This window comes from Lacerta agilis, chromosome 8 (genome assembly GCF_009819535.1).
Source record: "Lacerta agilis isolate rLacAgi1 chromosome 8, rLacAgi1.pri, whole genome shotgun sequence".
NCBI classification, from domain to species: Eukaryota; Metazoa; Chordata; class Lepidosauria; order Squamata; family Lacertidae; genus Lacerta; species Lacerta agilis.
The window spans coordinates 78269923-78296714 of NC_046319.1; the positions used below are offsets into that span (position 1 = coordinate 78269923).

A 26792-nucleotide genomic window follows, 5' to 3' on the forward strand; every position below is an offset into this window, starting at 1 on the left:
CTCCGTCAAGGGGATTTGAATCACCGATCTTCTGATCGGCAAGCCCTAGGCTCTGTGGTTTAACCCACAGCGCCACAGGTCCATTAATTGCAGTGGCGCTGGAACGCTTCAACAGTTTGACTTCCCCCCACAAAGGTGCAGTCCTCCATTGCCTCCCAGGACAGATGGGTGTCAACTGAGCTCAACTCCAAGTAACACTAACTTTGGATGGAATGCCACATTTGGCATTGGAAAAGAATTCTGCACCTGAAATGCAGAGAAGGGAGTTTGTTTGTTTTTATGTACAGGTGAAACTCGAAAAATTAGAATATCGTGGAAAGGTTCATTTCTTTCAGTAATTCAACTTAAAAGGTGAAACTAATATATGAGATAGACTCATGACATGCAAAGCGAGATATGTCAAGCCTTTATTTGTTATAATTGTGATGATTATGGCGTACAGCTGATGAGAACCCCAAATTATCAATCTCAACTTTGGGGTTTTCATCAGCTGTACGCCATAATCATCACAATTATAACAAGCAAAGGCTTGACATATCTCGCTTTGCATGTCATGAGTCTATCTCATATATTAAACTCCAGTAGCTAATGAAAACAATTGCTTACATAAATGGACTTTTCCACGATATTCTAATTTTTCGAGTTTCACCTGTATATTGTGTTTTATATTATGTTAGCCACTCTGAGCCCAGCTCTGGCAGGGGAGGGCGGGATACAAAAATTATTATTATTATTATTATTATTATTATTATTATTATTAAAGCAGAATAACCTGCAATGCAACCTAGACGAAGATGCACAAGTTTGTGAGCAGGGTTGGATTTTTATCTTTTCTTTAAAATGTTACTACTAAGAGCATCTAGCATCTTAGGCACAGCAATACCAAACACAAATACCTGCAATACAAGGTGATCCAAACACCCCCTTTTGTTTAAACAAAGAAATGTGGGTGGAACTCAGGAGTCCTGAATCCCAACCTGCTCTGCCATCCCCTCCAGACCCAGAGAAAGAACAAAATAACTCTGAACTGCGGAGCTAAAATCCCCACATGGTATTGCGAGTTGGTTGGAGAACTGCATCTCAAAATTCAGGCACGTCCAAATTTCGAAGGATGGCTGAGTTTCAGTTCTCAGATGCAAACTTGTTAGGATTTCTCCTCCAAACATGGGGCTTAACCACACTTTCACTTGCCCCACTGCTTTCTCCCAGGGAAAACTGCTCTTTAGTGCTCAGTCGAAGGAAACGGCAATTCAGTTGTTCTGATTTGTCACTAAAGAGCGGGTTTTCTCTTGAAAGGGAGTGAAGCAAGGGGGAAACCAGTGTGTGTGTGTGTGATTGGCTTGTTTTGTTTTTGTAATGTATTTTGTGTTTTCATTTTGAATCTTTGTTTTAAACCACCCTGAGGTTACAGATGAAAAGCGGTATACAAATTTTAAAAATAATGATCATCCTGCAGTGCTTCTCCTATACTTAATTGCTGACATTACCATCTCGGTTCACTTTAGTTCAGGGGTAGGCAACATGGCGGTGGTGTTAGACTCCAAATCCCATCACTCACAGATCCAATTTCTCCAGGCATCGTCCCTCCCCACTCTCTGTGCCCTACCCACCCCCTGAGCCTCATTTCCTCCTAGAGAGACCCTAGGAATGCCCACCACTATTCAGGCACCGCCTGAAGCCCTATACGTACTCCCAGTTTCCTCTTGAGGATGGGCGATCCTTCGGGTGTAGGGGGCTCCACTGGGGTCGTGTCCCCCATATCGCCAAGTCCGCCAGGTGCATCAGGAGCTGTGGATCGGAAATGCTCTTTCTTCATGTCGAAACCCTCCCCGCCTTCGGCAGGCGCGTCCTCCTTGCCGGGCTCCACTATCTCTGCTTCCTCCCCTTCCTCAGCCTCCTGTTCGACTTCCTCTGAAGGGGCCACATCTCCATGCACCTCGTCCTGCGTTGGGTCGGGCATGCTGGCCAACAGCTCCGTCACCGTGATCTTCTTGGCTTCCTCCACCAGGCCGCCCCCAAAGAGCGTGTTCCAGATGAGCAGGAAGATGCCCCTGGAGATGTTGTAGAAGAAGAGGAGAATGCTCATCAGAATGGTGTAGATGAAGGTGGCCACAGCCACGGCCATCTCCTTGACCGTCATCTGCTTGATCTTGCGGAGCTTCCTGCGGATGTTGCGGTAGGTGAACATGCGGAAGAAGTTCAACACGCTGTCCAAAAACTCCCCGAAGACCGAGGACGACTCCGATGGTGCCGACACCTTCTCAGCTTCCCCACCTTCTGCCCCTTCTTCCTCCTCCTCCTCTTCCGCCTCCTGGCCCTCCTCCTCTGAAATCTGTGCCGCGATCTGCATCTCAAAGATGGTGTCCTCGCAGAAGTTGATGAAGAGCTCCATCTTCTCCGACTCGCCCCCCTCGTTGACCACGTCAAAGATGAACTGCCGCTTGGACTCCTTGACCTGGGGCATCTCCCACTGGGCCTTGTTGGTCTCACTGATCTCAAAGTAGATCCGCTCGATGCGCTTGCTGGCGCCCATGATCTCGATGCGGCCCAAGTAGGGGCTGAAGTAGTTGAGGATGCATTCCGCCAACTCCAGGAAGGTCTTCAGGCGGTGGTCATGCGGCATGTGCTCTGAGAGGTTGGTCAGCAGCACGGCGATGTTGAAGCCGATATCTTTGGCTGGCTCTTGGAATCGATCGGCAAACTCCTCGTAGTCGATCATCTCGTTCTCATCGGCCTCTGAGCAAGAGAGAAGGAACTGGATCTCGGACGGCGTGTACTGCTTTTGGCTATCCATGGCCTTCTGGAAATCCTTCTTGGAGATGAGACCCCGCGGATCTGTGATGTAGTCTCGGAAGGCGTCCGATGCTACAATGTCCTTCAGCTTCAAGAACATATCGAAGAACTTGAGAATCATCTCCACGTTACTGGATGACTCCACCAACATGTCCACCATCTGCCGAGCGATGGTGCCATTCACCACGTTCCCTGGGTAGGCACACAAAAAGTAAGGTTAGTCGTGGGAATGAGAAGTGTGTTGGGGGTAGATACACAAGTGATCAGTGGGTGGGTGTTGCATTCATGTAAGCACTGTCGGGTGGATTCAGGGTGATTGAGATATGTGCAACTTATCTCAATGTGTTTTGCACACACACAGGGTCCCAGGTTCAACCACTGGCATCTCCAGGTAGAGCCAGGAAATACTCCTGTCTGCTCAGGGAAGCTGTCATGGAGCCCTGACTGGCTGTCCCCGCCCTGACTAAGGGGTCTTACCTTCCAGAAGGGACAGTAACATCACCACCATGTCTTTCTGCAGATCTAGCAGCTCCTTCAGAAGCCCAATTTGGCTTGAATCCTGGGTGGGAGGGAGAAATGGGAGCTATTAAGTGCTACGGAACCAGAGACATCTCTTCCCATGTCTTGGAGGCTCCAGACGCAGATCCCCTTCACCCCATGCCCCACGTTCCATGCATATTCTTATGGCCCAACCTTCCCTGGCCCTGTCACACCTGCTGGCTTCTAACCGGGCAATGCAAACCCAGCCAAAACTAGGTGTGGGACAGGAAGGAGGGAGAGCTGGTGGTAGCCCACAGAGACCAAGGAGCAGGTCTCAACTTGGGCCTTGAGCATTGTGGCCCATTCTTCAGGCCCCTCAGACAGTGCCTCCCAAGGATGGCCCCCTGAGGTTCTACGGCACATGGGAACAGAGCCTTAGAGGAGAGACTCAGATATCGGAAGTCAGCTTAGGTACACAGCTGGCCACAGGGCACTGCCGTCACACTGTGACATGTGAGGGGAACGCCTTACTCTAACGTGAGCATGCTGAGGAGGCCCCAGCCTCTCCTCCTCCTCCTCCTCTGACTGAAGGACCACCCAAGAGCTGTGCCTCTGGAGAGGCAGGGACGCCCTTCTTACCTCAGGGTAGGATTCGCTCCGAAATTGGTCCTCATGGGCAGCGCAACAAAGAGATAGTTTTGGTGAGGGGCGGAAATATCCCCCAGTGCTCTCTCCCCGCCCAACCCAGCTGAACCCCCATTTCCTAGCCTCGCCCCCTTGGGAAGAGGACGCTGGGAGGAAAACACCCCTCGTGAACGTCTTCCATGCCACTCCCTCCAGCGACTGGCATCACGGGCATATCTACACCACAAACATAAAAGCAGAGGCTTTTCCTAAGGAGTCCTGGCGACGAGGCCTCTCAGGATTATGTTTGGTATCTGCAGCCTCTCTGGCAGAACTGCAGTTCCCTGGGAGAGGGAAGGGCTGTGAATCTAGAATCAGGGAGCTGAGTACGCTGGTTTCAGTTCAGAGGCCACAGCGCTCTACAGGCGCTTCCGCCTCTTCTCCCGCAACTCCCAGCCGGTGTCAAACCGAGAGAAGAGGGCTGGCTGCCAGCTTCAGTCAACGCCAACGCAAAGCCTCCCCTTCGCCCTCAACGCCCGCGGCATGACAACATGAGCTAGGATGGGGCGCAAGCCAAAGCGGTGGCCAACCATGGAGCTTCTGACGACCCCGTTTAATGATGGTGGCTGGAGGGGGGTGGGGTCTGGAGAAGCATGGAGAAGCAGAAAAGACAGGAGGAGAGAAAGGAGGGCTGGGGGGAAGAGCAAGGGCCAGCCGCTGCAGACAGAGAGAGGAAAGCAGGACGAGGCCAGACCACCACATTCCCCTGAACTGAGGCATGCTAGGAAAGAGCAATGGACATGTTTCTGGCCCTCCTGCATGGCTCTACCAGCAAGGGCTGAGGGTTTTCTTAAAGTGTGTGTGTATGTACGGAATGGGGGAAGTGAGGTTTCCCAGGCAGAGGCAGAGAAGTGGGCAGGTATAGGGTGAACTGGGGGTGGGATTCTGAAGTATTATTTTATTTTCAAAAAAGGCTTCTGTCAGGCACTTCCCCTGCTGCTCTGGGTGTGCCCGTTGGGCCTCGCAAGTTAGTGCAATGGTAAGGTGCCAGGGTTCTGGCAACGATACCAGCTGCCTTGCAGCGCACCCATCGCGACACCTTGCTAAAGTGTCTTCTCTGAAACCACAGGAGTGTCTGCATGCATGTACATATGCGGAGATGAGATTTTTCAGCGGTGGGAGCATGGGAGGCAGCAGAGTTCCGTTTCACTGTGTAGCAAAACCATATGCCCTTTAAAAATGTGTTTTTGGGGAGGGGGTTGTTGGGTTGTTTTTGTTTAGATTATGTATTTTGCGGTTTTATAGTCTGATTTTATCCTGTGAACCGCCCTGAGACCTGCGGGTATAGGGGGAAGCATATAAATTTAATAAATAAATAAAGCAGAACCAGAAATAAAAGAAGTGAAAAACAAATTACAGAAACTTGCATAAATGTAAGAGGTAAAAGTATTAAAATCTGTTGGACGGAATTAATTCTCACGGGCTGAAATATCTATGGCAGGGTATGGATTGCCTGGCTGCAGAATCTTAATATCCCTTTAGCGCAGTGGTCGCAGAGTCTTATCCAGACCATTGTTCACACCTCCTTTGTCATGTGTGCAAAGGGAGGAAAGTCTGAGAAGGTCTGGCTTGACCTTGACAGTAGCTGGAAGGAGCAGATGAGGACATAACCTAAAGGCCTCAGGATACTTTTGTGTGTGTGTGTGTGTGTGTGTGTGTGTGAAATTGGTCTGGCCTGTCGAAAGAAGGGAATAGAGAAAAGGAGCCTAGGGGAAAGAGAGAAGTGGATGGGAAAGGAGAGAAAAAAAGAGAAAGAAGCGAAAGAGGACAGAAAGAAGGAAAGGAAGGAACCAAGAAGGATGGGTGGGAGGGAAGGAAGGAGCAGGCAGAGTGAGCAGGGCATGAGATGGCCACATACTACTACATAAAAGGTTCTTACGCCATTTCGAAGTCCCGGGGTTTGGGTCATCTGTCACACATCAGAATAAAAATGTTATTCAGAAACATTTTTAAGAACATTTTTGTATTTTGCCAGGTTTACCATCCAGCACGTTCCTTTGTTGCTTGGGGGGTCAGAACAGCCTTGCCCTCCCTTCTCTGGGGAAAGGTGGGTGTGTGGGGTGGAGGAGAGGGGCAAGGGCAGGAAGGAACAGGGACACCTGCGCATAACTTCATTCTCCCAGTGTGTGTGTGTGGGGGGGCGGAATCTGCAGTGGGGAAGGACACTGAGCCTGGGCTTCAACCACTAGATTTCACCACCTCCGCAGCTCCAGGCTCTGGGTCGTACCAGATGCCCTTTCTATTGTGCATTCACTATTATTTCTGCTCTTGGTGGTTTTAAGGGTGGTTGTATGCAGCCCCGCCTTCAGCATGGCTTGCACCTGTTTCCACATCGTTCCAGGAAGTGAGGATTTGATAGAATCGCCTTCTAAATGCAAACTTAAATTGAATTGCTCCCCCCATCCCTAAATGGGACTGGCTGCTGGAAATAGATCTGGACAACTCTCTCTCTCTCTCTCTCTCTCTCTCTCTCTCAATGTCTGTCTGTCTCTCCCCCCCCCCCTCTCTCTTCAAAAGTCCTAGGTGGATTCCAGTTCAGTGGCAGGGAGAGGCATTCACAACACAGGGCAGGAAAATGTGTGCATCTGTCTGCAAAAGGTGCAAAGTTGGTATAAAGGAAGGCCAGATGGTGAAATACAAAAATGGTCCTTTTCAGGAGGAGGAATGCCCAAAGCTGTTGCTGAGAGATCAGGAGTGGAAGGGGTGGGGGGGGGAGGCACAGAGCAGGGGAGCCTGGGGTTAGTGCAGAGATTAAACGGGAGACCGCACCACACACAACCTCACCTCCCCCACCCCCACCCCCACCATCTCACCCTATACTCGGACTTCCCGACAAGGCTTTTCCCTCCTGCTCCATCTTTCCATCCACCTCAAAGGTATGTTGCCAAAAGATGGGGGCTCGTCCAGACCCTAATTTGGCAGGGAGCCAACCCTCCAGTAAAAAATTAGCAGAGGCACTGGTAGTCCCATCTGACAGCCATCTGTCAGGAATGCTTGGATGGTGTTTCCTGCTTGGCAGGGGGTTGGACTGGATGGCCTTTGTGGTCTCCTCCAACTCTATGATTCTATGAAGTAAGCAGAGTCTAGCTAGAATTTGTTTTTCTTTAAAGGAGTTTTACCACAAAGGCAATAGCAGATGGGGAGAGGAAACTGCCTTTCTAAGGAAATGCACCAGGCAGCGACCCAAACGCAGCCACTTTGCATTCGCAGTTTGACTTCCATTTCCCCAAGCCTGGTTATAAAATGTAGAAAGAGTGCAGGAGTTGTGCACCTAAGCTTGAGCTTGGGGTAGGATCGAGCTGGCAAACCTTTGCTGCCGGTTAGGAAAGATGGGATGCAAAAGTCTGGTTCCTTGATTCAAGAGTTGGCTACCGATTTGAGAGTTTGGCACCGAAATCCAAATGCCGGGCTCCTCTGCTGCCGTTGCGTGGCTTCCAAAGTCAACAGTTTGGCAAGACAATGTGCAGAATCTTAAGTTTTCCCTGCTTAGCCATTGATGTCTGGGGCCTTGGGGCTTGGCTGCGGAGCGGGCCACATGGCTTTGGCATATCTTCCATGCGCTAAGACCCTGCTTGCTCTGTCTGCGCTGGACACTCTTCCTCAACCGCTGCTCCTGAACAACCCCCAAGATATTCCCTACCCTCTGCCCCTTGCCAGGGTTCAGACAAAACCTTGCATTTGCTCGTTTTCGCTTTTACCTGAGCCAACTTCATCATCATGTGAGCAAAGACATGGAGGAAGCCAATGACAGCGTCCCACAGCCTGCTGTGTGCCAAGCTCTGCTGGTTCCCAGTGCACGGTCCCTGGCGAGGAAGGGGAAAATAATGGAGTGAAGATATCCAATTTATACCTAGCAGTCTGAACATAGGGCTGCTGAAGATGATCTGTGCGTGGGGCATTCGTCCTGCTCAGCTTATACACAGCTCAGCGTGGGGTAAATCGTCACATGGGAGCCTAAAGATAGGAGGGGCTGTGTGTTATGAGACTTCCCGGGGGGGCAAGTTGTTAGACTGACCCCCAGGCAGGAACAAAGCCTCTGTGCCTTCCTGGCTACTCGAGTCCAGGGCACATTAGTAATATGTGATTGTTCCCCAGCTTGAAGTACAACACACACAAGCCTTTAAGGCTAAAACCTACTTTATTGTAGATAAAGTGCAGAGTATGTATCTGCGTATCCAGCTCAGATATTCAGAGCTGTGCATAATACGTCCAGCATCTCTCGAGCCAGAACAGAAAGTAAAGATACAACAGTACATTACAATAACATCACATGTGTGGGAAGGCTGGTATGACCAGTGGTTTTCCCACAGGATGAAACATGACTCATAGTCAGGTGACCTCGCTGCTGAGGCTTTTCGCAGCTCGGCTTGTAATAATATCACAACACTGTGCACTCCAGAAAAGGATGGAGAGGTGAGGGAGCTGGATAGATGCAGGGCACCACCTGGGATACAGGATCTCCCTCTGTTGGCATCCATCTGTCTCAAGAGACAATGGAGTGTGCCTCCCGGGGTGAAGTCAAACTGCTGCATTAGCAGCACCAAATTGACCTCCCCGGGACACAAGCCTGGGCAGTCTGGATGGAGGTCCTGGGCTGCCCAGACAACAAGTAGCCTCAAATATGTGGTCCAAAGGAAAGCAGAGCAAGACGTTTGGCACCAGCTTGGCTGCAGGAGTTGCTGGAAGGAGGCGTACGAGGCGCCTCCAACCATCTTAGGGACTCCACTCCGGATTTGTGTAGGGTCAGAGATTTCCTTCTCTTAGATGGGCTACCTTCCCAGGTAGATGAGTCTTATTTGCCTCTCACTTCCTTCTACAGCATGTGCAGGAACCACCTTCATGACTGTTGTACTATCAGTCTTGTCCACTGGAGCCTGTCTTCGCATGCAGGGGAAATCCTTGACTCATTGTGGACCTGAGACCCATGGGCTGCCCTCACCTGATGTAGCTGGCCAGTCATAGCTGTTTCCTGGGATGTGGCCACTGTCACCTGCTGACAGCTTCTAGGAGCCACAGGTGTGAGCTGAGTGCAGGGAGGGGACCAAAGGTGGGCAAAGGGTACTAACTCTTCCCTTAACACCCCATACCTCCAAAACACTTCCCACTCTCTTCTTCTGGTTGCAATATTTAAAACTGATTTTCAAACAACAACAACAACAACAACAACAATGGCAATAATAATACCTGGATGTACTCAGTGAGGCTGTTGAAGACCTGCTTGGCTACAGCCATGGCTTTAGAGAAGTTCCGCTTGCCCTGTTCATCAATGACGTCCTTGCCCGAGTAATACCAGTAGAAATCACTAATAGACTCCTGGCGATATCCGTGGGTGGGGAAGAAATCGAAAGGTTACTTTGCCTGCCCCATTTTCCACAATCCCGCTGGGTCCAAGGAACACTGCCTCTCACCAGAATACAAAGATGCTAAGTCCAAGATGAAGTGTGTGGTCCTACTGGCAGACTTGATTGTCAATACTTTCCTATTTTATGACCTGATCCAGCTTCCCCCAACCTGGTGCCCTCCAGATGTTTTGGACTGCAACTCCCACCAGCTCCACTTGGGACTTCCAACTCTCAAGGGCTGCCCTTTAGTGGAGGGTTTTTTGTTTAGGCCTCACTGAGCATGCCTCACTCGTTACAAGCTGTGCTGGTTTCTAGTACAGTACGATCACATCTCACGTGGGGTTCAGTGCTAAGGGCTCTGTGTATATGCAAAAACATGTATACTCAAAACCTTGGAACAGCCCCCACAAGAGCATCTCGCAGCCGGTGCACAAAGGTCACAGGACGCTCTCGTGAGATGTCACCGGGCCGTCCGAGTTCCTGCGAGATCTTGTGTGAAGCACCCCAGACCTGGCACACAAGAGAGCTCTTTTTGCACTGAGTTTTGCCAGCACAGAAATAATAATAATAATAATAATAATAATAATAATAATAATAATAATAATAATAATAATAATAATAATTTATTATTTATACCCCGCCCATCTGGCCGGGTCTCCCCAGCCACTCTGGGCGGCCTCCAACAAATATCAAAATACAATACAGAGTCACAAATTAAAAACTTCCCTAAACAGGGCTGCCTTTAGGTGTTTTCTGAATGTCAGGTAGTTGTTTATTCCCTTGACTTCTGACGGGAGGGCGTTCCACAGGGCGGGCGCCACTACCGAGAAGGCCCTCTGCCTGGTTCCCTGTAGTTTTGCTTCTCGCAGTGAGGGAACCGCCAGAAGGCCCTCGGCGCTGGATCTCAGTGTCCGGGCTGAATGATGGGGGTGGAGACGCTCCTTCAGGTATACAGGACCGAGGCCGTTTAGGGCTTTAAAGGTCAACACCAACACTTTGAATTGTGCTCGGAAACGTACTGGGAGCCAATGCAGATCTCTCAGGACCGGTGTTATATGGTCTCAGCAGCTCCTAACAGTCATCAGTCTAGCTGCCGCATTCTGGATTAATTGCAGTTTCCGGGTCACCTTCAAAGGTAGCCCCACGTAGAGCGCATTGCAGTAGTCCAAGCGGGAGATAACCAGAGCATGCACCACTCTGACAAGACAGTCTGCGGGCAGGTAGGGTCTCAGCCTGCGTACCAGATGGAGCTGGTAGAACTTTTAAGCTCTCTCTCCACCTCGCTTGCCATTTAAACTTGTGGGATTTCAACCAGCAGCCTTCAACCACGTGTAGCTGAAAACCCACAAGTCAAATGCGCATAAGTTGAGGTCATAACGTATTCTGGTGCCAAGGGCAAAGTGCCTCTGGGCGCAAGAAGACCTCCCCCCTTGCCCCGACGATGGGAAATTATTTTGATTATTTTGAAATAATAAAAAAGGTAAGGGCCTTGTAGGAGATGAACCAGATTCTCAGGCTTGTTAGGTTTGCAAAAGCAGGATGAAATTCTGGTCAGCTCAAGAGCTGAAGTCCATCTGTATCTGGGTCTTACGCTTTGATAGAACTGTCACTTCCTGAGCCAGATTTGGCCTGGGATGAAAACACCCACCTGCAGACGCAGAAGGTAGTCAACAGTGCAGATGATAATGTTGATGGTGGTCGTGTTCCCTGTCTGTGTCCGCAGGTAGTTCTGGAAGTCTGGAGTAAAAAGGGAACAGGGTGAGAATCATAGCTGTCAACTTTCCCCCTTTTTAAGGGAAATTCCCTTATTCCGAATAGGAAAAGTTGACAGCTATGGTGAGAATGGGACACTTCCTTCCGCTGATAATATCTTGGTTCTTCCAACCCCCATCCCCTCAAAAACCCCACCTTTATATTTGCAACAACTCTTGGCGGTGAGCTAATGCATCGTATGTGATGTCAAGTGCTGGACAGGTAGTGACACAGCAGCAGAAAGCAGGATTTAACTTCCCATGCTTTAGATGACGCATGGGGAGTTCAGTCCTGCCCAGTTAAGACTTGTTAGAAGGTTCTTTTTTTGGGTGGGTGGGGGGTGGAACTGGCTGGTGCACTGGAACCTTGCAGAAAGCAGGATTGAGCCCCCTGCATTTCAACTGGTGTGCTGGGAGTTCAATCCTGCTTGGTTCAGGCGTGCTATTGGGATGGGAAGAACTGGCTGGCGTGCCCGAACCCTGCAGATGCGCAAGGAGTTTCATCCTGCTTGGGAAGTACCTCTTCTCAACCTCCAAGGATCAACTTTGACAGGTGAGTGGGAGAGCCCACCTGTTGATCAGTCAATATGGTGTCAATATGGAAAAAAGTTCCCTGCCCCTGACACTCCATGCACCCTTTCCATTAGGCCCCAACCATCCTGCCCTCCCCTGCCCTGTGTATTCTCCCATTCCCCTCCCTCAATCGACTCCATCAGCTCCAGTTTCGGAAGCACTCTAGCTGGTTGCATCCTCCGACACGCGGGACCTACCGTTGTTGTGTCCTTCGCAGAGGAGCTGCAGGAACCGGAAGAGGTCCTGTGTAAACAGATCGTCCGCCATCACCTTCTCTCCTAGAGCAGGGAAGAGAGAGAACTGGCCAACGTTAGCAGGAGCAACACGGAGAGAGGAGGAAAACAATGGAGTTGGGAATGGCGGCGGGGTGAGGGGGGGGGTTGGGGTGAACGGGGCAAGGGAGAAGTGTGCGGTTAGTACAAAACGGGGGTTCTCCAACGCTGGGCTTGATCAAGGGGGATGGTTTTCGGGCAAGGCAATCCACACGGCAAAAAAAGGATGCTGCACACAGATCAAGGGGCAGCCCTGCAGGCCTCACTCTGGATGTTTTTTGTTGTTGTTGTTGTTGTTGTTGTTGTTGTTGTTGTTGTTGTTGTTGTTGTTGTTATTATTAACTGTCCTCCATCAGGAGCTCCCAGGGCACAGCACAACATTAAGAACGCATTACAGAATGCCAATGATAAAAACATAATTTAAAAAAAAAGACAGGCAGGCAGCGTAATAATAAAATACAGCCGTACCTTGGAAGTCAAACTGAATCCGTTCCGGAAGTCCGTTCGACTTCCAAAACGTTTGGAAACCAAAGCGCGGCTTCTGATTGGCTGCAGGAAGCTCCTGCAGCCAATCGGAAGCCCCGCCGGACGTTCGGCTTCCAAAAATATCTCACAAACCGGAGCAGTCGCTTCTGAGTTTGCGGCATTCGGGAGCCAAAACGTTCGAGAACTAAAGCTGTTCGAAAACCAAGTTGCGACTGTAGTCATTGTAATAAAATAGTCATCATAATAGCTATTTATTAATAGCTAGTTAGGGACTAGGCCCTCACTGAGGATGGTCAGTAAGGAGCGGCTGAGCCTGAATTAAGGACGTTGGGGCACTGATTCCTTGTTTCAAGGGATGCTTGTTGGAATAATAATTAAAAAAAAAAACCTACTTGTTGCCTACCCTGGATGTCTGCACTCCCCCCGAAGGAGCAGGTTCACAGTTCGGGACTGCTTCTGGATCCAGCTCTGTCCATGGAGGTGCAGGCAGCCTCCGTAGCTAGAAGTGGCTTTTACCAACTGCAATTTGTTCGACGGCTACGGCTGCTCCCGGACCAGGAAAGCCTTGCCACAGCTGTTCATGCATTGGGTACTTCAAGGCTGGATTGCTGCAACACACTCTATGTGGGGCTTCCCTCGTGCTTTTCCTGGAAGCTGCAGTTAGTGCGGAATGCTGCAGCATGATCGCTGACAGGAACGAGGCCTTGTCGGCATAGAACACCCGTGCCAAAGGTCTGCACCGGTTCCCGATTTGCTACGGGGCCAAGTTCAGTGTGTTGCCACCAGCGTATGAAAACCCTTAGCAACTCGGGTCCAGTTTACCCATGAGATTGTCTTATCCCGTATGGGCCCAATCGACCACTTCAATCGGTGGGATCGGCTCTGCTACAGGTGCCACGTAATGCCAGTTCCACATCTGCAAGAACTTGGTAGGTTTTGTGTGGCCTTTGGAACTCCTTGCCTATTGAGATCAAGCAGGAGCTTTCCCGGTACTATTTCTGGCGCATGCAAAAAACATTCCTGTTTAGACAAGCCAAACCTGGATGCTTAGAAACTGAGGTAATTTTAACCTTAGCATTTAAACTTCTGTACGTTTTAAATTTTGCTTTATTTTATTGTTGTTGTCGTTTTAATTACCATCCAGAGGGGGTATACATTCTATGAAATAAACGAATAAGCACAAGAGAGCTGATCTACCCAGGATGTGGAATGAACGGAGGCAGCAGAATTCTATTGTAACTTATTAATTAATTGCATTTGTACACCGCTCTATAGACCTGTAGGACTCAGGGCGATTCGCAGGATTAAAAAAAAATCACAATATAAAAACACAAAATACATAATCAAAATTAAAAACGAAAAAGCAACCCAATAACTCCCCCCCCCAAGTACCCCCAACACATTTTAAAAAGGGCATTCAATGTCAATCAGCCAAAGGCCTGGTTAAAGAGGAACATTTCTGCCTAGCGCCCAAAGGTATATAATTCTCGGCTTAATGTTCCACATGGGTTGGAAGAGGGTGGTGGTTTTTTTTTTTAAAGGTTCCCCGTTATTGGTGGGGAGCTGGACCAGAGTGAGGACTGCAGCGGCCGGCCAAAAGTTAGTAGGATCACAAGTGCCATGCATTTGGTTAGGGGATCTCGTGGCTCCATTGTGTAGGGAGGGTAGAGTTTGTGTTTGGGATATTGCTTCCGGGGGGAAAGGGTTATTGAGGCCATCTGTGACATTCCAGCAAAGGCTCAATGTCAACAGATAAAGTCCTTTGCAAAATCCCTGCATGCCTATTGCTGGAGGTTACATATTTTAGTGGGGAGCAGGGTTGTTGAGGCTGGGAGTGCCAGAGTGTATGCAGGCAGATGAGAAGAGTTCAACGCAATTAGCATCAATGACCAGTTTATTCTATCCGGGTTTGTTTGTTTGTTTATTGTTTAAAAAACCTGTGCACCCAGGGCCAAATTTTGAAGTGTAGTTTTGGGACAAGCCATTTTTGCGGAAAATACAACCCGAGTAAAACAATAAAGACTTGGCATGGTGCAAAGGTGAAATAAATTCCAATGGACCAGAATAATGTGAGAGCAGTGGACAGACATGGAACTGCGATGACAAAGAATTAAGAATAAAAGTTGGAGGGAAGTGAGTGTAAGAGACCCAGGATGTGGCCCCCATCCCTGTGGGTTAATAGAATTAGTTGCAGGGGGTCAGCGACCAGTTCACACCACCCGTTCTGTGGCATTGGTCATTAATGAAGATATGAATCCAACGGCATGGGGAGGGCATGAATGGTGGATGGGTCTCCCATTCACAAGAAACTCCCCCTTCCCCTTCCATTCCTCCTGGTGGATTCATATTAGCCCACCTGGCATTAATGACCAGCCCCTTTTCCATTTTTTTTCCTCCTTCATGAAGTTGCCTCCTCCACTTCATGGATGAAGCCAAGTAAATCACCTGATATCTTCCCCCTCTGGCATTGTCTTCCCTTTGTGATGGGGCAATCATGGCGCTTGGGACGGGCTGGGGTTGGGCATGGGGGGGGGTATTGGAAGGACAGGAAAAGATGTCGCCCAAAGTCATCCCGATAAGGCTTGTTTTATCTGAGGCTCACAATGAGAATCAAAAAGGCTCCAAGGCACCCTTTCCCCAAAGCTGGCGCCCTCTCGACGTTTTGGAGAACAATTCACACCAGCTGGCATGGGCTGGTGGGAGTTTCAATCCAAAACATCTGGAAGGCACCAGGTCAGAGTGCACTAGAGAACTAAAAGGAGACAAACAGGACAACATAGTTACTACGAGGAAGCTACAAGGACAGCAGACACACCGCGACTCTAGAGCACAGAACAAGAGTAAACCAAATGTACTACTACAGTAAGGGCTTGTCTACACTTCCTTTTGTGCTGCTGTCTGCTCCAATTTGGTAGTAAGCTGCGTGCTTTCCTGGGAAAAGCGGTGGGGCAAAAAAGAAAACCTGTAGACCTCATACCTGTGCCTAGGAATGCGGCACAAAAGGAAGTGTGGCTGAGCCCTAAGTTACCATAGGGAGGCTTACAAACAGCAGCATGTATAACACAGAGGAACTGTTATGGGAGATCACAAAGTGTTAAGTGAGAAAGGAACAGAAATGTTACAAAAAAAAAAAGAAAAAAAGAAACAGGTTACGTCCACATCATACAATTAAATGATTCTTATTCCACTTTAACCACCATAGAAAATCATGGGAACCATAGTCTGTTAAGAGTGCTGGTAATTGTAGGTTTGTGAGGTCAGCACCCTCTGCAAACTACAGTTCCCAGGATTCTCCATGGCTGTTAAAGTGCTGTGCTTCAAATGTATGGCGTTGATGTGACCACAACTGCTACAAGGATACCACTACCACGGGCTTATCCACACATACCTTTCCTCTGCTCTTTCCAGGCACGGTCTGTGTGTTAAAGCTCCGTGTCCAAGCACCCCCTCCCCCCCTCCAGAGCTTTCTCTGTGAAAACCCGCTCTTTAAAGCTCAATCGGAGCAAATGGCGATCTGCTGAAGACTCATGTTGACGTTTGCTCTGATTGAGCACTCAAAAGTGGGTTTTTTTCAGGGAAAGCAGGGGGGGGGAACAAACAAACAACTCTCAGACATGGAGCTTTTAAGCAAGGCCGTCTTTACCCGGGGTGCAAGGGGTGCGGGGCACCAGGCACCCGCTGCTGAAGCCACCTAAGCGTATTGTATTGAGCTGCTATGCAGCAGCAAGGTCAGTGGCAACTAATCTTGCGCTGCCTGCTTGCCGGCGGCAGGCAGGCAGGCGGTGTGAGATCACTCATGTCAAAGGTGCCGCTGACCCCGAGTGAAACATTGCAAATTGCATTTTAATTTCACCCCTTACAGTTCAAATTCATTTAGAGAAATTGTGTTTTTTTTAAATTTGTTTTCGCTAATTGTCAACATTTTCTTTGGCTAACTACTTAGTACTCAGGGCTCTACTACGCATACGTTTCAGCCCGTGGTTTTAGTTTTCCATTTCCGCAAAAATGCGCCTACAGCACGCACTATGAATTCCGCGAGCTGCGTTTTCCCCTTCATTTTATGGTGGATGCTAAGCGAGAAACACATTTTGGAGTAATTAATAATGCATTCCAAAATAGATTTTAACAAGACCGTGTGCTTTGTAGCAGTAATTTAGAAAAAAAAGGTTGCTCCCACAATGAAAGGCTGCCCGAGATGGCTCTCCCACGCATGCGCACAATGCTCGCCCATCTCATCTTTCAGACGCCTTCCTACAACCGTAGGCACATGCGTGGAGTCTTTACACTGACTCCCCATGTGCTCTATGTCTTCTTTAGAAAAGTTGGTTTTAAACAAAACACACACACACACACAAAAACTCCTTTTGGAGCCGCACAGGCGTGAGCGCTATGTATCAAATGATAACAGTGACATAAGCATAATAAATGTTAATTTGGGGGGGCTAAACTAAATTTGGGGGCGCTGGGCGGAACTTTGCACCCCGGCGGTGCATGTGCTAAAGACGGCCCTGCTTTTAAGCACGGACCTATACCTGGAAAGAGGGGAGCAAAAGGTAAGTGTGGATAAGCCCTATAAAGAGAAAGGGTTTACTGTGGAGGACATGCCATGGCAGACCCTAGAGCAGGTACCCCCAGATGTTTTGGCCTACAACTCCCATGATCCCTAGCTAACAGGACCAGTGGTCAGGGATTATGGGAATTGTAGTCCAAAACATCTGGAGGGCTGAAGGTTGGGGATGCCTGCCCTAGAGCATTGTTTTTTGTTTTTTTTGAAAGAGCGAAATGAGTTACTACAAGGATGACTTACGGAAGAATGAAAAGAACAATATAGTCATTAGGAGACTACTACTAGGACAGCACTTTCACCCAAGAAAAACGGTCAAGACAGACCTTACAACACCAAGCAAGAGTTTAATATACTGTATAAACAGGGGGCTTAGCCACACTTCCTCTCGTCCCGCTGCTTCCCCACTGGGAGGAAAACCGCTCTTTAGCATTCAATCGGAGCAAATGGCAATCCTGGTTCCCACCCCACCCCACACCAATTTGACATTTGCTCCCCATCTTGTACTAAATAGTGGGTTTTCCCTTGGAAAGGAGTGGGGCAGAGAAAACGGCTTGGACCCATGCTTTCTAGGCAAGGGACAAGCGGACATGTGGACAAGGCCAGAGTTACTAAAAGGACAATCCAGCTCCATCTTAGCATACCAAAAGGCAGCATGTGGTTATTGGGAGTAAAGTACATCCCTACAAATATTTTATGATTTTATCGCACACGTATTCTGCAGCATCTTATGAGCAAAAATCACCAAAGCAGTCATTGCAAAATTGCCACACTGCTAATAAAGAGGTTGATGTTACTATGGTGCTACCAGCTGGTTATTCTATAGTGCACTTTGAAGTATATGACTCTGAAGATGCTCAACCATTACAATATAGCTTGGTTACATTTATTATTATTATTATTATTATTATTATTATTATTAGCGTTGCAGTCGTACCTCGGAAGTCAAACGGAATCCGTTCCGAAAGTCCGTTTGACTTCCAAAACATTCGGAGAAACCAAGGCGTGGCTTCCAATTGGCTGCAGGAAGCTCCTGCAGCCAATCAGAAGCCGTGGAAGCTGTGTTGGATGTTCGGGTTCCAAAGAACATTCGTAAACCGGAACACTCACTTCCGGGTTGGTGGCGCCCGGGAGCCAAAACGTTCGAGTCGCAAGGTGTTCGTCAACCGAGGTACGGCCGTATTCATTAATCACCTTCTAAACCACTGTCTCAAGGTGATCTACATATAAGATAATTTTTAAAAAGTTTACACTCCCCAAACTATAAAGATGATGTGTAGCCATCACAAATGCTACAGGTTTAATTTTTTTAAAGTATCATTAGCACCTTGTCATTGTTGTAGACCTCAGGATGCTCATTTTAATTTAACATGTGTATACTGGGATAATGAAGATGTTACAACGTTGTTACCAAAGAAGGCACCACAACGAGTATATCACAAAATAAAAAATAAAATAAAAATCCTTCCAGTAGCACCTTAGAGACCAACTAAGTTTGTTATTGGGATGAGCTTTCGTGTGCATGCTGACTTCTTCAGATACCTGAAGAGTATCTGAAGAAGTGTGCATGCACATGAATACTGGGATACTGAAGAGTATCTGAAGAAGTGTGCATGCACATGAATACTGGGATACTGAAGAGTATCTGAAGAAGTGTGCATGCACATGAAAGCTCATACCAATAACAAACTTAGTTGGTCTCTAAGGTGCTACTGGAAGGATTTATTTTATTTTATTTTATTTTATTTTATTTTATTTTATTTTATTTTGTTTTGACTATGGCAGACCAACACGGCTACCTACCTGTAAGTATATCACACTTCAACTTGGCAACATTTCCACACCACCAGACTACTGTTCGGTTATTATTTCTTTATGACACTCGCACATACCCCACAGATATAAAGCATGGTGCACACGACCCTTTTCAATCTATGAAACTACAGGACATGCCTACGTAGATACTAAGAAAAACCATGTTTCTGCAGCAAATTATTACAAAGACGCCACATTCCTTACTGAAGAACTTGTTGCAACAACACAACCAGACAGTTATGCTCACACCTTGAATTGTTACTATTCCACTTAGTTTACTGCACAAGTAACACATACTGTGGTCACATTTGCTGAATAACTAGGCCAGGGTTTCCTAAACTTGGGTATCCAGCTATTGTTGGACTACAACTGCCATCATCCTTGGGTTAGCAGGACTAGCGATGATGGGAATTGCAGTCCAAGAGACAGTTGGAGACCCAAGTTTGGGAAACCCTGAACTAGGGTCTTGCTACAAGCAGAGTGGAGCCCAGGAGAAGGGTCAGAAATGGTGTGTCTGCACTTGACCCCACTGAAAGCTGCCTGGGAGGGCAATGTTTTCAGGGGCGGAGATGGTGGATTCTGACCAACATCTTATTGGCTACTCCAGATTGACAGAAGCCGAGCAGGGTCGCTTCCGGGTGACCTTTACAAGGTCAAATACTTTTCTTTTTTGGGGGGTGGGTGGGTGGGAGGGGAGTGTTGGTATTTATAAGAGCACAGGCCTGGAGACCACGATGAAAGCGTTTGGGTGGGGGAAGGGTGTGCAGTTAGTGTGTGCTCAGCACCAATGGTGCGTGTGTGGAAGAAACGGGTGGCCTTGGGAAGGGTTGGGGTTTCTTTTGCAGTTGGAGGGCATGCGCCAGATAAGAGCTGAGAGAGAGAGAGACAGAGAGACAGAGACTTTCTGTGGCTGGCCCCACCCCACCCGAGACTGATCAGAACCCCCTCCAGCCAGCCAGGCAATGAGGGGAATCCCCGCAATGACGGGGTGAGCTCCCGTTGCTCGGTCCCAGCTCCTGCCAACCTAGCAGTTCGAAAGCACGTCAAAGTGCAAGTAGATAAATAGGTACCGCTCCAGCGGGAAGGTCAACGGCGTTTCCGTGCGCTGCTCTGGTTCGCCAGAAGCGGCTTAGTCATGCTGGCCACATGACCCAGAAGCTGTACGCCGGCTCCCTCGACCAGTAAAGCGACATGAGCGTGCAATCCCAGAGTCGTCCGTGACTGGACCTAATGGTTAGGGGTCCCTTTACCTTTACCTTTTTATGCTTACTCTGGTCAGAAGAAGGCCAGGGAACTCTCCAAGGTATTGGAGATTTCCCCACCCTCCCACAACGGGAGGAGAAGAGAAACAAAAAACACAGCTTGTTTTCGACGTAGCGCTGATTTAACGTGTCCCGTCAGTGCAAGCGTTCCTGCATGTGCCGCAGGATGGCCTTGTCCCCCGTAAGCCCCCCTAGATCTGCCCTTGGGGTTCCCCCAACCCTCTGAAGAGGGCATGGAGCCCGCAGGTGGGAGAGAGGAAGGAGACACGTTGCACAGCCTGCCCTCCCTGCACTGACAGGACGAGGGAGTTGGATACTGCCCCGTCCTTCCTCTCCTTAGCCACCTTGTGACTTGAAAGCAAAAGTTTCTCTGGCGCCACCACTCTCCGAAGGAGACAGCCCTGAAGTCGTCTAACCTCTCAGGCCTCCGTGTCTGACGTGTCACCCTAGGCCCAAACAATGCCAGCCTGCCCAATCCTAGAGATATCAACTCACAGAATTGTGGAGCTGGAAAGGATCCTGACGATCAGCCGGTCCAATCCCTTGCAATGCAGGAATGTGCAGCTGTCTCATACCGGAATTGAACCTGGAACCTTGGTGTTATCAGCACCACGCTCTACCCAGCTGAGCTAAACTGGCTATATATCCAGGCATTCCGCTCTTGCTTAGTCAACGTACCTCCTGCTTGCTACGCTTCAAACCTCCCTGGGCCTTGCAGCAAAGAATGTGTTGGACACCCCTTAAGAATGAAAGAAGAGCCTTGCTGCGGGATCAGGCCAGTGACCTAGCTAGTCTAGCATGTTGATATTGCAGTGGCCACCCAGATCCTTGTGGAGAAGCTCTCAAGGAGGACCTGAGCACAAGAGCCCTCTCCTCCCCTACTGCGGTTTCCATCAACAGGCCTTTCAGGAATATTAGTGCCTCTGAACGTGGAGGCACGGCATAGCCAACACCTTCCAGATCCCCAGGACCCAGCGGAGCACCGGACACTAAGCCATGGCAGCAAAGGATGGGGGTTCTGATCAGTTTTCAGCCTCGAACCCATCAGGTTAGAAAGAGAAACTGGCAAAACTAAATAAATAAACCAGGCCAAGAAACTGACCATTAAAAGGGAAGGGGGGGTGAGTTAAAACTTAACCCAAAGCAAAAGGATTATTTACCATTTTCACGAATGATGACTGAGGGAGGGGCATCAGTGACACCAGGAGAGGGGAGGGGGAGGGAAGAGAAGGAGGGAGGGGGAGAGAGGAGGTGAGTGCGACACGTCACAGCAAAGAAGGAAAAGGAGATGATTAAAAAAAGTGAAAAAGTAAATCAAAAACAACCCAGCGTGTATTAAAACGACATTAATGTGGAATGAGACCAGAGAACCCGAGGTGAAGGGAGTCGGGTGGGTTGTCAGGGAGGTGAGAGTCCATTATTGATTTGTGAAATCTCAATTAATCCACGTCTCACCAGGAGGAAGCTGTGAACACAAAGAGAAGATGCGCAGAGCACTGGGAAGAAGGAGGCTACCGGGGTGGGGGTGGGGGAGAGGGAACCAACCCTGGGCCAGGATCGTGCCCAGTCAAATCCTGGCACCCAGCATTCCTGTGGGACTGAAACCTTTAAGGGATGTGGGAGAGAACCCAGAGTGCATAGTTGGCCAGCCCAGCTAGAAAGGCCCCCCCCCCTCGTGCAGAGGCATGAATTAGCCATGCTCAGGAGGCCAGGCTTTTGAATCAGCCCCCAGGCTCCCTCTCCGCCTCCCCACAGTAACCCGTAGGCCACTCTGCTTCAGGGGCCAAGAGGAGGGAAAGGGTTTCCCAGCAAATGAACCAGAAGCTGGAGGCAGGTTTCCGAAAAGGAGCATTTTCTGGCCATTGTAAAAAAAAAAGTTTGGTGGCACCAGGGTGTCAGCAACATTATGAGCAGCAAACACTGACAGGGGGCTGCCTTTTGGAGGGGGCAGAAGGAGTTTGCCCTGCCAAACCGCCCTGTGGGGCAGGAGAACCGATAGGAATAGGATGGCCTAGTCCCTCTTGCTGCAGAGCCTCCAAGAGGGGGGCAGGAGGAGACTTACTCGTTCCGTCCTCCGTCACCATTCCCAAGCCTTCAGCTTTGTTTTGCCTCTCAAAGGCGTTGAGGTCCAGCACACTGTGGAAAAAGAGGAGAGAAGGAGAAGGTGAGCGGAGTCAGCCAACGGGAGATGTCAGGAAGCAGGTCAGCAATAACTCACATGGCTTCAGCAAAGCGAACTCTTTATTCAAAAGAAACGAGGCAGCCCAGGAGGCAAGACCTAGAGAGCACAGCAAGCCTTCCTGGCAGAACCTGTCCCTATGAGGCAGTTGTGGGGACTGAAGGTCCCTGCCTTCCCGCAACTCCCTAAGCCGCCTCCTCCGATTCCTTCCGAAACAATCTGAGGCTTCATTGTCTTGCCTGTCTTTGCTCCGCCCTCTTCATCCCTCTTCTGGTCCTGGGAGACTAAACCCCATTACGTATCCTCCTCCTGGTCTTCTCCCTCTGACTACTCAATGTCATCCCACCACCACTCCCTGGGCTCTGAGCCTTCTTCCCTTCGGGGTTCCCCAGCTGGTGCCTCCTACTTCCTCTGCCTCCAGCCAGAAGCGGCTTAGTCATGCTGGCCATGACCCGGAAGCTGTATGCTGGCTCCCTCGGCCAGTAAAGTGAGATGAGCGCCACAACCTCAGAGCTGTCCGTGACTGGACTTAATGGTCAGGGTCCCTTTACCTTTACAGGGCCGTGGTATTTTCTTACAGGGTTTTACGGTTTGGAAGCACTCAAATAAATTAAATAAGCAGAAGCATAAAAAAGGTAAAAAAGAAGAACAAAATGCTTCTACACACCTGCATGTCTGCATCAGGGCCTGGAGGCTCAGGAAGAATCCCACTTCGTGTTTCTCCTTCAGGTAATCCAGCATTTTCTGAGGACAGGGAGAAAGTCAGCATGTTAAAGACGTTGCATTAGATGTGTATTCACAGCAGGTGTGTGTTTTTAATGGCAGCCATAAAGAGAGCCAAATCCAGACCAGGAACCCTTTCCATTCGCACCACGATCCCAACAACAACAACAACAACAAAACCCTTTCCCAAAATGGGAGCAACTCAATTCTTACCAAACTAAGGCTGTGGGTGTCATGGTGCATGCATGGCCCTGGCATTGAAATTTGTGGGTTCCCGGCCCCTTCATGGGGAATTTTGTGGGTGCCCGGGCACCCAGGGAGTTGGCACCTAAGAAACCTCCAGATGTATATTGTGCTCTTGGAGGCTTCAGTTTGGCCAAAATTGAGTATGTACTTTCAGAGTTAATACTAAATACAAACTCAAAGTGTTGGTGCTGACCTTTAAAGCCCTAAACGGCCTCGGTCCTGTATACCTGAAGGAGCGTCTCCACCCCCATCGTTCTACCCGGACACTGAGATCCAGCTCCGAGGGCCTTCTGGCGGTTCCCTCACTGTGAGAAGCCAAGCTACAGGGAACCAGGCAGAGGGCCTTCTCGGTAGTGGCACCCAACCTGTGGAACGCCCTCCCACTAGACGTCAAAGAGATAAGCAACTACCAGATGGGCGGTGTACAAATAATAATAAATTTATTATTATTATTATTATTATTATTATTATTATTATTATTATTATTATTATTTCTGGTAAATGAGCCACTGTAGCCGCTGGAGGGCTGTGAAAATTTGTGTCCCAGGCTTTTTAGACTCGTCGACCTATGAACTATCTGAAACCGAAGGGACGCTTTGGTTTCCAGATGTGAAATGCATTGGCAATGTTTTCAGTTCTCCCGCCTCACTACAGTGGACCCTCTGTATATGAATTTAATTCGTTCCAGGGGTCCATGCACACCCCAAAAAATTTGCACCCAGAGGTGCCACTTCTGCGCATGCGCACGGTGTGATAGAGTGCTTCTGTGCATGTGCGCAAGGCGCAGAGTGCTACTGCGCATGCGCAAGCGGTGAAACCTGGAAGTATACTTCTGGGTTTGCCGGTTTCGCAACCCGAAGTTTATGTTACTCGAGAGTAACGCAACCTGAGGGTCTACTGTATTTAGTGCAAATTCAGAACAAACAACAACCCGTAGAAAAACCCGATTGACATTTGCCCCGATTCAGCGGCAAAGGGTGAGTTTGCCAGGGAGGGAAAGTGGTGGGGCAAGTGGAAGTGTGGATGGGCCCTCAGTTCAAAGCATGTTTTTATATGGAGTAAGAAATGGGAGATGAGTAAAGGAGGTGTAAGTAATGAGTAAGCCTTACAATAAGTTAATATCAACTTAAACAATAAAAATGGCTAAAAAAGCAGTTTCATAAAAGAGATCTACCTTTAATTACAAAAGCCACGTGGTAGCGGTTAAATATACAACTTAGCACAACACACCAATATGCAGCAACTCAAACTCAAATCAGCGGTAAAGTTCATAGGCAGGGAATGAATCACTTGCCAAGAAACCTTGCGTCTCCCTCCCCTGGTCCCCCTACCTGCTGTACTTCCTCGTTGCCGCCATTCAGGATGGAGATGCCCAGCTTCAGGGTAGAAGATACCATGGCACCAGGCTCCCCTGCAGAGGCAAGGAAATGATTTATTACACTGGCATCTGCGCAGCAGGGATAGGGAACTCCAGTGCCTTCTGGAGGGGCTGCAACTCCCATCCTCCTCCCCGGCTACTGGCCACGCTGCCTGGGGCTGATGGGAGTTGGAGTCTGGCAACATCTGGAGGTTCCCCATCCCTGCTATGTAGCTTGGGGCTCAGGTGCATGAAGGAGCAGCCCCTCTTCTTCTCTGTGCCAGCCCATGCTCTAAGATCTATGTTCTGAGCTACTGTATTTTTCCGTGTATAAGACGAGGCATTTACCCAATTTTTCAGCTTTAAAAACGTGGGTAGTCTTATCCACGGAATATAGCAATTAAGTATATAAACAAATACGGTACTTGCTCTAGCAGTCGCAACTCCTGGCAGTGGCGAGCCACGGGGCCTCCACAGTCTGCTTGCCTCCTCCCACTCAGCCCACCCTACAGCTGGGAGGGAATCTGTAGGCGGTCCGTTTTTTGCCATGCGGTGTCTTCGCGCGGCTCCATTTGTGCGCGGGCGGCGTGACGTTACACAGGAGGAATGCGGCGATCAAAGTAATATCCCCCCTCTGCGCCTTTCACATCAGCGAAACATCGCGTCTTGCGCTCCTCCTGTGTAACGTTGTGCCGCCTGCACACAAATGGAGCCGCGCGAAGATGCTGCGCAGAAAAAACAGATTGTAGAAACCACCTATCAGCTGCCCAATTGTCGCCAGCAGCTGCCAACCGCACCCCCGATTGCTGCGACAAGGGCAGCTGTCTACTGGCTGACACAGCGGCAATCGGGAGGAGGACTGGCGGATAATGGCGGCGAACGGCCAGCTGATAGGTGGTTTCTGAAACACAAGCGGTTGTGTGCTGCGTTCTGGCGGGTGAGCGATTTTCACCCACCCACCCACCCACACACACCCCAGCAATCAACCGGCCAATCGCTGCTTACAATCTCGGGCTTGCGCTTCGTTCCGGCAGGTGAGCGATCCCCCCCCCAAAAAATAATCCCCCCTCCAAAAGCTCATTTTCTAAATTTTGAGGCCCCCCAAAATAGGGGCCGTCTAATACATGGAGGCATCTTACAGACGGAAAAGTACAGTATTTGATAACGGCAGCCTAGGAACTCCAAATGTTTCCCTAGCCCCATGCAGGGGCTCTGTACTGTCTGTGTCCACGGGATTGCCAGCCTGGAATCGGACCAGGATCCTAGGATCCACAGCAGGTTTCTAGCTGGGCCTTGTAGCTGAAGAATGGGAGGAAAGCTTCCTCACCCCCCACCAACCTCATCCAAGGCTTCCCAGCATGGGAAAGCTGAACCCTGCCAGGGGATCCAGTGGGAGGGTGGAGAGAAAGAAGGGCCGCTTCTGACCTTTGCAGGCGCTAATCATCTGCAGAACCATCTCGGCTGCCCCGCGGTTGTGCAGGCGGGACTGCTGATAAAGGAGCTTCTGCTTCTCCATCTCCTTTTCCTGCAAGGAGGCAAGACAGTGTGAACTGAGGCAGGGCTGTCTTAAGCATATGCGGCGCTGGGGTGCAAAGATCTGCCCCCCCCCCAGGTTGCCCAGTCCCAGGCTCACAGGAGGGCGGAGCTGTCTGGCCACCTCAGCATCTTGCTGGCTCAGTCGCCCCCGAACCCGTGGCGCAGAGCCACCCACAGCAGAAGAGTCTGCTGCGGTGCTGCAACCAATGGGTGGGCTCTTCCCTGAACTCAACTCTTGGGCCCCGGACTCTTGGCCTGGCGCCCCTGAGAGCCCGCCGCCTGGGTGCCCCGCACTCCTAGTGCCTATGGCTAAGATGGCACTGAACGGAGGGCTGGAGGTCAGTGTCAATCATCATTTCCTTGAGGGCTGCCTACACTTCTCTCTCTTAGGACAGACGCTTCTTGCACCACCAGGGCTGCTGTGCAAGGGAGGGCAGGCTGGAGGGCCGGCCACATGGCTCCAGCCAGAGAATCCATGTCACAGCTCCAGGCCCGGGAGGTCAGGTGACCCGATCTGGTGCCACCAGCTGATATAAAGCTCTCAAAGTGGCTGCTTTCCTTCCCTGAGCAAGGTCACTGGTGTTCACCTGGGCCCTCCTAGGCCTAAATGCCCATCACACCCAGCCTTGTTTGGAATCCAATGAGCGTTGGTGCATTGACCGGTTTTTGGAATAGTATGCAAAACCGCTGAGTTGATCCCCAGATTAACAGCTTGGCCTTCAATTTTAG

At 49.6% G+C, this 26792-nt stretch overlaps 1 protein-coding gene across 7 annotated transcripts in view; it reads right to left on the reverse strand.

Moving 5' to 3' along the window:
- Window positions 1-26792, reverse strand: part of RYR1 (ryanodine receptor 1) — a 158827-nt gene that overhangs the window by 14805 nt on the left and 117230 nt on the right. For 4 of the 7 annotated variants that reach the window (XM_033158477.1, XM_033158476.1, XM_033158474.1 and 1 more), the window contains 11 exons: window positions 25953-26052; window positions 24502-24581; window positions 22869-22945; window positions 22085-22158; window positions 21183-21200; window positions 11821-11901; window positions 10948-11036; window positions 9142-9270; window positions 7656-7760; window positions 3271-3352; window positions 1691-2985 (listed from right to left, as the gene is read on the reverse strand). In XM_033158477.1, the coding sequence (XP_033014368.1) occupies window positions 1691-2985; window positions 3271-3352; window positions 7656-7760; window positions 9142-9270; window positions 10948-11036; window positions 11821-11901; window positions 21183-21200; window positions 22085-22158; window positions 22869-22945; window positions 24502-24581; window positions 25953-26052 (2130 nt within the window). Of the gene's footprint in view, window positions 1-1690; window positions 2986-3270; window positions 3353-3912; window positions 3943-5836; window positions 5867-7655; window positions 7761-9141; window positions 9271-10947; window positions 11037-11820; window positions 11902-21182; window positions 21201-22084; window positions 22159-22868; window positions 22946-24501; window positions 24582-25952; window positions 26053-26792 lie in introns of all 7 variants that reach the window. The other 3 variants (XM_033158479.1, XM_033158475.1, XM_033158472.1) reach the window with 2 other exon arrangements.